This window comes from Phoxinus phoxinus, assembly GCF_949152265.1.
Source record: "Phoxinus phoxinus genome assembly, chromosome: 5".
Lineage (NCBI taxonomy): Eukaryota > Metazoa > Chordata > Actinopteri > Cypriniformes > Leuciscidae > Phoxinus > Phoxinus phoxinus.
In genome coordinates, this window is record NC_136880.1 from 20,638,040 (window position 1) to 20,651,805 (window position 13,766).

Sequence of the window (13,766 nt, forward strand, 5' to 3'; positions counted from 1 at the left end):
ATGGAAAAAATTAGAATACTCGTACAACGGTGCATTAATAACATTAAAACTAGGATCAATCTTTCATCAAAATTATTGAGTGTCTACAGAAGCTTAGGTACAGCTTACTATAAATCCTTTCAAACAACACTGAACACTGTATTGTTCTGCTTGTCTATTCATATATTCATTAAATATAGAGTACTAAAGGCCGCCAGCACTAATATTCTCAGCCAGGCGTGTTGAGGACTGTGACTTTTATAAGCAGTTTTTAAACGTGCCAGGCAAACACACAAGTGTTCAGTGGGACAATAAAACACTAAATGTTTACTAGACATACGGTGGCTTGAAGAACAACGGTTAGCCAAATAAACGATTGCCGTTGTCACAGCTAAATTTCAAAACCAAATCAAAACAAAAAAAACCTCTAAATGCATTTCACAACATTTTATAATAGTTATCGCGATAATGAGTAAAAGTAGTGCTAAACTGAAAAAAAATCTAAGTAATGCTATTTATATTTCTGTACTCATACAGTATCTGTACAGTTGGAAACAGTACTGGAAAATATCAACTAAAAATACAAAGTGCACCGTAAGATCAAAGTATCTGAAAAAGCCCAACCCAAGAGTTAGTCTAGAGCCAGACTAGGTTAAACAGGTTAAATAAAAGATAGTAGTAATGAAGTGATGGTGTAAGCCTTTATATAAACCAGGAATAGGTTTCCTGTAGCTCAAACAGTAGTGCATGGGGATAACAATGCAGAGATCATGGGAAATATAAAAATATATGCACACTACCACTCAAAAGTTAAGGGTCAGTAAGATTTTATTTTGTTTGAAATAAATTAATACTTACACATTAAAATGAAAACAGTCATTTTAAATTGTAACAGTATTTCACAATATTACTGTTTTTACTGTGTATTTGATTAAATAAATGCAGCTTTGGAGTGCAGACGAGAATTTATTTTTCCCCCTCAAAAAAAAATAAAAAATCTTACAGACCCCAAACATTTGAACTGTAGAGTACCTTGAGTGCAAAGACATTTTGGATAAAGTGTATAAATGTAAATGTACCTCATTCATTGATAAACAAATATGGATATTTTTCTCACACAAACTCATCGCTTCGCTTCAGAAGGCCTTTATTAACCCCACAGAGCTGTGTGGAGCACTTTTATGATGGACAGATGCACTTTTATAGACTTCAAAACAGAAACGCCCATTCACTGCCATTATAAAGCTTAGAAGAGCCAGGACATTTTTTAATATAACTCCGATTTTATTTGTCTGAAAGTAGAAAGTAATATACACCTAAGATGACTTGAGGGTGAGTAAATCATGGGCGAATACATTTTTTAGGGTGAACTATCCCTTTTAAGACTGTTTATACCTTATCTTCCTCATCGTGTGTCTTCTTGCAACACGGCGTGACACCATTATTGTGGAATGTATGAAATGTAAAATTTGAAAGATTTTCTTATTGCCAACTGTTTTCAAAGGACTGCACCAGCCTGATTTCTGGTTTGCATTACAATCCCACCGAAGCTAGACAAGGTCATTCTAAACATAGCTCCATTGTTGACATCATCTACATTGGTTCCGCCTGGCTTTACTCCAGACCTCTCATCGGCATTCCAGGGAATCGCAGCCAGGAGTGCAGAGAAAGAAAAAGTGAGTGAGATACCCTGATTGATCACCTCTCCAAACCCTCCAAACCACAAGTGGTCTGCACTGCAGGAACTTTAACAACCGCCACACTCTCGTCAAACAGGACGGCCCCTGTAACTGATCTATCCAATAAAGCAGCAGGTGAGAGAGGCCTCTCAATTCCCGAACGCAGCTCCAGCACGCCCTTAACAAGCTTCCAGCATGGCCGCCGAGTGTTAAATCACTCCATAAAAATCACAGGCCACATCGCCGACCTCTCTCTCCGTCAACCGCTGGAAACGAGAGGTCAGGGTGAACATTCAGCGGTGGCTGGGAAAACCTGTTCCTGACTGCAGATGTGCGGTGAGAAAAATCTTCCCAGGAACACTAGTGGAGGATTTTCTGTTTAAAAAAATAATAATAAAAAAAATAGCATTGACGAACCAGGAGTGCAGAGCCTGAAATTCAATTACAGCATTTAAAGGGATGGTTCAGGATTTTGGACATCAGACCTCATTTTCATGTTAGCCTAGTTGTTATTCATTAGTGGAGACAGTTTTCAAAAATTTTCATCCAGTCCTCCCAGTTGCATAGTTCGCCGATGCTAGGCTAGCGCGAGTCACCGGTATCTGCTAGCCTGGCATTAAAAACTGTTTTACCCACTCCACAGTACACCAAAATCAAATAAATTATAACGGCAGACTGTCGATGTAAATGTCTGTTGAGAGAATAATGTTAGAAATCAAACTACCCTTTCATTGCATTGCAATAGTTACACTTTGTTCCCTGTTTTTATTAGCACAGTCTACAGCAGCGGCGGAGTGATATTAAGTTACCTAGGCAACCGAGAGAGTCTCCACATGACGCAAGTGTATTTACCTGCCGCTGACACTCATCACTACAGAAGCAGAGGATATTTCACTAAGAAATCAACATAGGACTATGGCCACGTTTGAAAGCCATGCCAATGTTTCAGACTTTGGAGACGAGGAATGTGTTTTATTCAACGAACCGTACATGTATGAGCCGGAATACACAGACGAAGAACTAATCGAGATGGATGCTAAAAGGGCAGAAATTGAACTGTAACGTTATCTCCACTAACGTTGTCATTGTCATTCTATCAGTTATGAAAGGGACTAGCTTCATAGATAGCTATAGTAGCCTAACAAGAGTTATTATCTGTTCATCTGCTGTTGGTGCATATGGAAAGACGGCTGGAACTGCATTCCTTGTCAGTGACTTATGAACGTTTCGATTATGGGGTTTTTCAAAGTCGTCTGGTCTACAAATTCGCAACTCGCCGGTGTCTCGTTGTCCAAGCCAGCAGCAAGAAGCCACAGTTGGTTCCTTTCTGGATCTCTCAATGGAAATTTGTGGAAACTTTTTGCATGACCATCTATTTGGTTTATTTTTACAATTTCGAAATGCACAACGAATCACCATGTTGCCAATTCCTTAGTTTACAATCGAATGTTTTTCAATATCGTTGTTCAAGGCTACTAACTAGCTAGCTAGACGTCCCGTCTGTAGTGAGCGCTTCTGTTCTGTTTACTTTTCGGCGCAGTACTACTAACCGGAGCAAAGTAAAATTCCGCCGCTGCTGAGAAACTAGTTCCTGTAAATGTAATGCGATCATTGAGATGTAAGAGTACCGGTACTTTGATTTCTAACATTATTCTCTCAATAGACATTTACATCGACAGTCTGGCGTTATAATTTATTTGATTTTGGTGTACTGTGGAGTGGGTAAAACTGTTTTTAATGGCAGGCTAGCACATACCGTTGACTCGCGCTAGCCTAGCATCGGCGAACTATGCAACTGGAAGGACTGGATACATTTTTTGAAAACTGTCTCCACTGATGAATAACAACCAGGCTAACTTGAAAATGAGGTTTGATGTCCAAAATCCTGAACCACCCCTTTAACATGTAAAAATAAGCCGCCATGCTTTCCTATTGGTATTTTTATGGCATGCTGTGATGAAACAGACATAGCTGGATATCTTTTTGTCCGTATTGTGACGTACATCCGAATTAAACTGATTATTAAAAAACTAATTAAAAAAAGGAGGACGGTGACTTGGTTCTTGCCATTAGAGAAGTTCTGCATTAGCCTGGCTCCGCCCTCCTACGTACTTCCGCTCAATTTTCATTTTCCTTCAGAACTACGTCTGGGATTGTGGTGTATTCTTGGGTTTACTCCAGTCAATTTCTAACCGGTCCAATCAGCGAATAGAGGGAGTGGCTGAGAACGATGAAGTTGAGGTCGTGCGCTAGTTTGAGTTGACATACGTCACGACCAAACGTTAGCGATTGGTTACTGCAGATCCAGAGTGGATCTGGGCAGATCCAAATATTTTTAAACTTTAACAGAGTACCCGCCTTCAAGGAAGTTAACGCTTGTCAATAGAGAGAGGCCAGACTCTCTGAACAAATGAAATGTACGAGAGTCTGGTAGAACCAGGCTAGTTCTGCATATGTCACCACAGAAAAGTCTGTAATTTCACCAATATGACATTTTCATTAATAATTACAAGGTCAGAAGAAATAATAAAGAGAAAAACCTATGCATGGAAGAAATGTTCACAATAACGATCAATAACATGCATGTAGAAAACTGAATTTCTTTTTCATACGGACTTTCATCTCGCGATTGGTTTCTAAAGAGCCATGGAAGTTATACAGTATGTGCAGTGCACTCTTTTAAAGTTTGAGACATTTAAAAAATGTTTTGCTGATTGAACAGAAACATGGAAATTACATTTAATGTTTGTCAAAATTACATTTAGTGCATGACAAATTTCCGTTTAAAATCTTAAGTTTCAGGAAGGAGTACAGGTATGTGGTAGATGATGTTATTTGCATTGAAGTGTGAAATGCAGTGAGAAAGGGATTTGATATGTTCTCCTTTGACATCAGTGTAAACACTTCTGATTTCTTCAGTGTTATGCAAAGATAGTGGGAAAAAAGGCAACATATATAAACGCCAAACTTAATTATAAAAAAAAGCTGCAAGCCAAAAAGTGAATGCACTATGAGAAGAGAAATCTGGCGTTTTCAGGGCTCAGCTGGGTGGAATCAAATTTGGGGAGACAGTGCTAGGGTGTAATGAAAAGCCCCATTTCAGCAGCACAGGTCCATTTACAGTACAGTTTTTAAAAATGTGAAATGTCAAAACTGCAAGAAAATAGCCAGAAAAAGAACTCCTTTTCCCCTGATAATAAAAACATTGTGATTGTGATATTTCATGATCTTTAAATCCAATAGATGTAGACAGAACATCAACCACTATGGAAAGAGTTAGTTTATTATTATTTATATACTTTTACAGTATTTACAAATATTTAAATTGGCCTTTTATTTTTATATTTACTTTTAGGAATTTTGTTATGCGTTTTTTTACCTTATTTTTAAAGCTAATATTTAGTTTGTTAACACTTTATTTTAAGGCGACGTAATTACATATTTACTATAGTAAGTACATGTAGTAACAACAGTAAATTATGCATAATTACAATTAACTAACCCTTAACCAAAACCCTAACCGTAACTCTTAAAATAAAGTGCAACTTAAATTTTTATCCTAGTTTTATTCAAATTAGTTTAGTACAACTTAAAAGTTTTTATCTAATATATTTGATTTCAGATTTATTTCAATTAACAAAAAACACTTTTAATACTTTTAGTTAACAACACAGCATGGAAAGCGCTTTAGATCAGGTTGTATAGAAGGTACACAACTTAGAAATTAGATTTTCACCAGCAAAACTGTCGCAAGGAGAGTTACCATGCAGAAAACTTCCTCTGCATTCCTAACGGATAAGGAACTGTATCCGTGTAATTTAATGCTTGCTTCTTTAAAAGGGGGGAAAACCTCAAGTATAGCTTTGATCAGGTTTACACTTGACATGGTCAGATTTGATGAGAAATGCCTGCACCAGGACTTCCTTTCAAAAATGATGCGCAAGGAAATCTAATCTGGTCACAGAGGGGCAACAGGTTGTCAATGGCCCATTCCTACAGGTGCTCACGAGAATTAAAAATAGCCAAGGGTTCCTTTGTATTTTCTGAAAAACGTAGCTGTTCTCTTACAAATAATCACAATCCTTCCTCTCCATATCTCAAGATACTGCACGCACACAGTTCAAGCAGAGGAAAACACGCTATTTTGAAAAAAGTTTCCTGTTTATCTTCAGAGTTATATTTAAAAGGTCAATAAACTTGGGAGGTACACCGTTAAAGTGAAATGATCTTTTTTATGGTGTGTGCTCTAGCCGACTGAGCTGCAATCAAAGCCTGTCTTCTAGAGTCTCAGGCACGCTGTCAGACAGATGTTGTTCCTGCTGCTCTAGTTGCCATGCTCTGAATGCCTATAAACATATCAGGCGGATGACAAATTTGCAACTGCAGCTAGGCCGTGACATATCAACATGCAAATTTATACCACCACAGTCAGAGCTGAAGCTTGATAAGAAGTGTAAACCTGCACTGGCAAACCATTTCACCCCAGGCTCTGCATGATTCATATGAACTTCAGTTTGTATATAAAGCTCTGAAGGTTTACTCTGAGGGCCCCAGCAGAAATGTGCACATTTCGTGGAGCACTCATCCAGAGCAGGTCAGGTTCGTGAAATCTAGATCCCGTTGCTCTTGACCGGGTCAGGAATCCAAACTCTATAGGATACTCAGATGACACTCCTTTTGTGAGCAAGAATCTCAGCTATTTGCTCTTTTTTGTCGCCTTTGTCCTTGTTCTGACCTTTCTTTGCCTTGAGAGCCGTGACTTTCTGCTTTACAGACTCCCTTGGGTCATCCAGTGTATGCATCTTCACTCTTCAAGGAAGCAAACAGGACAAATGGGTAAACTGACATAACCCAGGCTTTGGAAAAAGCGTGTTAGAAGGAAAATCAAAAAAGTATAAGCAAAGCATAAGGTTTGTATCCACATTACTGTCAGACCATCTAACTGATATGTAAACTGAACAATCAAAGTTTATTTCATCATTATGTGCCATTTAAGAATGGGTCTGGTCTTAAATAAGACCAAAAACAGCCCCAGTTTGTGCTTGTCAAAAAGCATTAAGCACTGTGTTGCAATTCAGAAAGAAAAGCGTAGAGTTAACATGGTAACCGAGTTCCTCAAACAAAACTCTGCATATCTTTAATGCTACTAACCTTGGCAGATCCAATAATATTTCATCCTCCAAATGGCTTGTTGTAAAGTCAACTTAGTTCCAGGTAGACTGCAAAAAGTCAGCCAATCAGATTAGAGACTGTGATTATTAAATGGTTTGCAAATGGCCAGTGGTTGGGTCCATTGGTATGTCATGAGAGACTGACACTACCCTAAGCATGCCAAAGGACTGGTTAAAAGGTCTGGTACCTTTTTACTGCCTCAAATGTAATACAGACACATACAAGTGACTGTTTGGCTGATGAAAGTCTGTTTGTTGGCATGTTCAGAAGCAAACAACCACATGTCCCCTTGTTAACCCCTGGCCTGCTGCCCCATAAGGTCAAATGGAGAGACAACACCTGCATCAAACTCTAAAAACAGACACGTTTTTACAAAAACACCACTACAAAGGGCTTGAAAATGCTGACTTGCAATCAAGCTACAAAGAGATCAAAAGTGCTGACTCTCAATAATCAAACATGACAAATAATGAAAGGTTTCATTCTGTTTCAAGCTTCAAAAAGAATGCACTATTATTCCCTGATTATTATTCACTATGCATCATTATTCCCTGATAATCTTCCCTTCTAGTGGGCTGTTAAATCAATGAATGACTCATTTAGAGCAGTTTTGTGAATTGGATCAACGGATTAATTGCAAAGAATGCAAAGAATGACTTATTCAAAAACTAGTCATCGCTATTTCGCTCATGAACGCCAGGTAGGGCAGATTCCAACAATTTCAGGCAACAGCAGCAAATGTCAGTCCATTTCTCACACAATGCTATCGACTTTGAAGACTTACAGTGAACAAGCCTTATCAGTACTTTTTATTAGTTGTACTTATGTTGCTTTTTTGGGGGTCCTCTTTATATTAAAAAGACTGTCCAGGATTGTTTTTAAATTGTCCAGGATGAGTAAATTATGACATTATTTTGAGTGAACTATTCCTTTAAAATTTCGCAAAAGTGCCATGAGTCACCTTTCCTTAAGGGTTCGCGAGTAAACAAAGGCACGCTCTAAACAGGCATCAACAGAGATAGTCATGCACACAACAGTGTGTACTTCAGGAGTTACATACAAATAAAGCTACTACAAACTAAACCACAAGATACAACCGACAGCTATTATACAACTGGCAATGCTATGCAACACGCCGACACACGGAAAGTACCTTCAATAAATGCCAAAAGCGGGAGCCTGAAGGAGTGTCTGATAAGTGACACACTTTTGCCTTGCTCTTACCATGTAAGGCTGAAATAATAAGGGATTAAGACATATGGAAGAAGGAAGTGATGGGTAAATATATTCAGAGAGAAGCCAGAGGATTACCTAGTCAATGGTATTCTGAATGAAAATAATTATCGTGGGAGCCACATGCTCCTCCGCGACCTCCAGGACTCGTTAATTAAGTACGCTCTTATCACACATGACGGCTAGCCCATTGCCCATTTTCAAATCAGGCTCATTCGTATGTTTTTACATCAGTGACCTCTGAGGCGTTAATCCATTTTGAATGACTAAAATAGGTGAAATCAAGAGAACAATGTGAAGCGTTTATGGAGTTTTAACAAATCTGAGTTGTGTCGAGTGTTTAGTGTCAAAGTAATGTTCCGAGTTCAAAACGAAATCAACTCTGTGACCACAGAAAATTATTTTGACTGGTCACAAAAATCAAGATGTGACATTTTAATTTCGGATTATAAGGTACTCTTTTTTTATTATATATATATTTTTTTATATACACATGGATATACAGTTCCCTATAGATTGCTGCAGTGATGACATACTGAATTTTTCTAGGCCAATCTGAAAGTTAGCATACCCCTTCACCCATCACCCACCCATTGGCTTTTGGATTATTGCAGAAAATAAGTTCTGTGATAAAAAAAAGCTTATTCTTACACAACTATACTGAATTTTGAAGCCTAAATACAAATTAGCCAGAGGTAAAAAGCTAAACGTTGGCTATAAACGAACTACACAGTGATTACATGACTTCAATGTCCCCACCATTAAAATTCCAACAACTGTTTTAGTCTTTATTTAAAAAAAAAAAAAAAAATTCCCTGAAAGGTTGAGTTAGAAGAGTTTGCAAGAGCGTGATTATAAATGCAGCGAGGCTGTAAGTGGACTAGTGAGTAGACCTGAGTTTCCCTGTTCGGCGTGATGATGTATAAGGTCCCTGACAACCTCTGTAGTCCCATTTAGCCACTTGTTAGCAACCGCCTTTTTCAATACAAATAAAAAGCCTTAAAAAAAAAAAAAAAAAAAAAACACATGGAGAAATTACTTATGTATTTTATGTTGTAGAATAAAACGTGAAAATATTTTGAGCTTGTGTTCACCACAGACCAAAAACTGACTAACAACAGACTAAAAAAAAAAAACCCTTGACTTCAGGATGATGGAACTTAAAAAGTGACAAAATCCCAATTTGTTCCTGGGTTTTGGCCTACAAATATATGGTATACCTGCAGCACTCTATAAGACCAATAACATGCATTAAGAAAATAAAAATGGCTGTGGAAAGCAGGACGAGGCTGAGGGCCGTGAGAGAACGGCGCGAGTCCAGTGGCGTGATTGATGATGAGCGACACCTGCGCAACGCACCGGTCTCGTATCTCTCACGAAGAGCGGAAGCATAAAAGGAGCGACGACAGTTAAGTACGAGAGAGGACCAGGCCTGGACTATTTATGTTATGTTTTGTTTATATGTGGTGGCAGTCGCCCGCGAGGGACTACCGCCTTTACTTTCGTTTTGTTGTTGGTTTATTTTATGTTCGCCGGTTCCCGCACCCTTCTTCCCATAACACCTAATCTTACCTAGTCCGATTTTATGTCGGCTTTAATGCACATTCATGATATTAATATTAAATATTCATCACATGCATGTTATCCAAAAACGTAATTTTTTGTCTTCATATGCTTTCATCAAAATGCAATAATTCGACTAACAGATGGTTGCATTTGTGAAGAGTGCTCATGCCTCATAGCATAATATTCAGGTGAACTCCAGCAATATTATTCAATGCTGGGAAGACATTCATCTACTGTTCTGTCAATACGAAGTTACGAACTGAAAAGGTTGGCATTCCTTCCATCCGTGAACGTCCACAGCGGTACAAAAGAGTAGCAGAGAGAGAGAAAAAACGTCAAAGCCGCAAGCAGCCACTGTTCAAAGTTACATCAGTGTGACTGTTTGAGATGAAGAGAGTGAGGAGTCGGTGCTAGTCAAGGATTACACTGAAGTTTAAAGCTACGTGCCTTTCTAAAGCCAACTGTGCCCACACAGTCGCACATGCCTTTATACGTTCATCTCCAAATGAAAGACGTCGCCACACAATGGATCTCAATCGCTGTTGTCACCGCTTGCACAAACAAAGTGTTTTCCATTTCACCACCAGGTTTCTGCCAATAAAGGGAAGCGTTTATATTTTGGCAAAGTAGCAGCAACATCACCACATGTCAATCAACAGGATTTTTCATTGCCGCGATGAAATTTTCAAAGAAATGTCGTAATATCTAAATAAGACTTGGAAGCGGCCTGCAGGGAATGTATTTGTTTTCAAACATGAGATGAACTGTATACTGTTGTTAGGGACACAGTGTTTGATAAGATTATGTGTGATTAAGCATGGTGATGAACGGCTGTTATTGTTTAGAGATTACTCAAATTACTCAAAGAAACATCTGCGGTACGTATAGAGTGCACAAACTAGATAAACGCTTAGTCAGATTTTCATCTGGCCCTAAAATACCACCCTTCGCCAGTTAAAAATAAACACGGCCAAAGTTAAACTGTTTGAGAAGGGAGCGAGGGAATGCGAGGGGCTCTCGGAGTCTGACGTTGATCAAGAGAGAAGAATAGAAGTCAGTCGTTTTTCATCTGTAAGAATTCACAATAGTGATAGGCTTCATTTGTCAAGTGACAATCGGTTAAAAACTCCACTTTAAACATGATACTCTTACAACTTAATACATGCACGGGAGGTCACGTAGACTAGCTGGATATAAACATCTTTTACAGCTGTGGCTGTCTGCTGGAGGAAGAAAAACAATCAGGAACTGCATTTTTACATTTTCGGAAGAAAATCTGAGTGCTGCTTGCCTGAACAAAAATCACTGCCAGGGGTTTTTATGCAGTTGCTAAGGTGTTCTTAGTGGTTTATGTCAATTGCTATGTGGTTGCTAGGGTATTCTGGGTGGTCTCTGTGATATTCTGTTTCTAGATATGGCTTGGGTCCCTCCTTCATCGTAAGGCTAAGAGTTTATTTTGCCCATTTTACTATCCATCGGACAAAAATCCAACTGTATTATTGTGATTGCTTAGAAAAGTAAAAGCACTTGTAAACGTTTGCATGTAACATTGCAAAAAGCAGATTTTTGGTGTGCATGTAAACCCAATTCATAGAGGACGAGTTACATACCAAAGCTTAATATCACCAGCAGTACGCATGCTTGTCTTTTTTATTAGCAAACATCAGGTATCTAGAATATTCTTGCATTATCTTAGATGTCTAAATGCTGCCCATTTACAACCATTTTTACAACCAAGAACCTCCCCGTTAGATTCCAGTATGGCAGGAACATTCAATGTCCCTTTTTCAGGTTACAAAAAAAACAATTTTGTTACCTAATACTATGGTTTTTATCAGTCACCATCCTCTGAACGCTGTTTCTAACATTATGGCAGACACATTGGAGCTTTCATGACCCCTCATTTGGTGAAGGAAATTCGTCTTTCCATGGGATCAAAGCCAATGTATCAGAAGCCAGAGGGCAGATCAATTATCTGAGCACTTTCCACTGTCCAGCTTGTTACGATCAGATGTTCAGACAAATCTGGCTCTTTTCAGGGGCCAGAGGGGAGGGAGGGTGATCAAATAGCTCTCTATTTTTCTTCCTCTGCCGAGTCTATTGCACATTGACAAATGTCATCCTGTAAAAAAAACCAGCGCTGGTCCCCTGAAAGCCCAGCAGCTGTGTTGGTCCGGGAAATCCTGAGGCACGTTGCCGCCAGATTCCCACTTGACAACAGGGGAAAACAAGCAGGTGTGCAGCTGAGGAATACAAGTATATTCGAAAAGGGAGATTATGGGGGAAACCACACACGCCTTGACCACGATTACATGGCAGAAGACTGGAAAAGAAAAAAAACACGTCCTTGAGTAGCCGAGTCAGCCGACTCCAGAGGAGAAAGGAGTGCTTATGCTTGCTCTTTGTGTGATAAGAAATGGGATGGAGGCAGAGCCATTAAAACTGTGTGAGATAAGAGAGAGCTCATTCAGACGTGCCGACCCTCCTGATTAAGAGGCTAATTCACAAGATGTCAGTCAAACCTGGAAGGAGAATGTTTTACCACACGCCAAAAATGAGACGAAAGTCCTTGAACAATAGAAGCCGTTTCTTCTATAGCTATTCCTTATAAAAATCCTTTAACCACAAAAATGTCAATGCAGTATTTTTTTTTTTGTTAGAGGGCAATATTAACATTACTCTGAATTCATAAATGGTTTCAAGTTGAATAAAAGTTAAATAAAATATAGTGCAGAAAATGGGCCTGTAAAAACAACTGGAATCATTCTACCTCACACTTAAATAAACAAGGAGACCTTAACAAGTAAACACAATTTTTTAATAAATACAGATTTTACTGAGGGAAACAAGGTCTTACCAGTTTCTCTCTGTTGACCATCTGTCTCAACCATTTAAAATCGAGAGGTTTGAAAGCAGAGAAGACAAAGAGGGAATCTTTTTCATAGCGTTCAGGCTTCTGGATGGCCCCCTCGGGATAGGTTATCCTCATGGTGGTCTTAGTACCTACATCTCTGGTGTAACCATTCACTGGGGCCTCGTTGAGTCTAAAAAGTGCAAATCAGCGGCATTTGTGTCTACAATCCTTTATTTGTTGTTTATTGATTTGGACATTAAAAAAGCAGAACATGGTGACTGTGGGCACTCACCTTACTACAACATCATATTCGTCGATGCGGGATCCTAAAGACTTGTTGCTAAGGATACCGCCATTACCTACTATTACACACCTTTTACAACTCAAACTGCAAAGAGAACATATGAGAAAACAGGTGGCATTACTCCAAAACAGGCATACATCTTTACAACCATATTCAGCTATTAAAACTGACACAAGCCTAACCTGATTTAAAAACCTAGCCTAACCTAGTTTAAAAAAGGTCAGGTAAAAAGATGATACACTATATACATGCGTTATGCAAACTATGACAATCAGAGTCAATCAGAACATTTTATGCGTAATTCACATTAAATTATACACAAATAATTTTTAAAGATTTTTTTCAAATTTATTTTAAAAAGTATCACTGTTTCCACAAATATATTAAGTAGCACAACTGTTTTCAACAGTCACAATAATATTAAATGTTTCTTGATAATCAAATCATCATATTAAAATTATTTCTGATCCTGTGACAATGAATACTGGATTAATGATGCTGAAAATTCAGCTTTACCATTAATCTATCAACATATCAATGAACATAACTCAGAAGAGATGGCTTTTATGACAAGACACCTGTTCAGGACATGGTCCTTTAGGAAAATGAATTTATAGTGAATTTATAAATATGAATTTATAATGAATTTATAAAATGCATAAAAAAAAAAAAAGTCTTACCTATCCAAATCTGGACCCAGTCCATAATTCTTTGTGGAAGATAATATAATATCTATGATTCTTTCTGTAGAGAGAGAGGGAGAGAGAGAGATAACAAGATGTAACAAAAATATGAAACAAAAACATCTCTAAATGGTTACGGCTCTAATCGGACTCGAACGATTTTCTCCATCATTCATCTACACTCCTGGTGGTCTGATGGAGAAGCATGATTGTATTATTTGCTCGGAGGCTCCTGGAAGTTGTATTAGCAACTGAAAATAGGTTTGACACCTTGGAAAAACCAGTCTGTAAAAGTG

The 13,766-nt window shown here is 38.4% G+C and overlaps 1 protein-coding gene across 3 annotated transcripts in view; it reads right to left on the reverse strand.

Moving 5' to 3' along the window:
* The window catches only part of st3gal3b (ST3 beta-galactoside alpha-2,3-sialyltransferase 3b), a 117,892-nt gene that overhangs the window by 13,235 nt on the left and 90,891 nt on the right, over window positions 1-13,766 (reverse strand). For all 3 annotated transcript variants that reach the window (XM_079612632.1, XM_079612634.1, XM_079612633.1), the window contains 3 exons: window positions 13,468-13,531; window positions 12,776-12,871; window positions 12,487-12,673 (listed from right to left, as the gene is read on the reverse strand). In XM_079612632.1, the coding sequence (XP_079468758.1) occupies window positions 12,487-12,673; window positions 12,776-12,871; window positions 13,468-13,531 (347 nt within the window). The remainder of the gene's footprint in view (window positions 1-12,486; window positions 12,674-12,775; window positions 12,872-13,467; window positions 13,532-13,766) is intronic.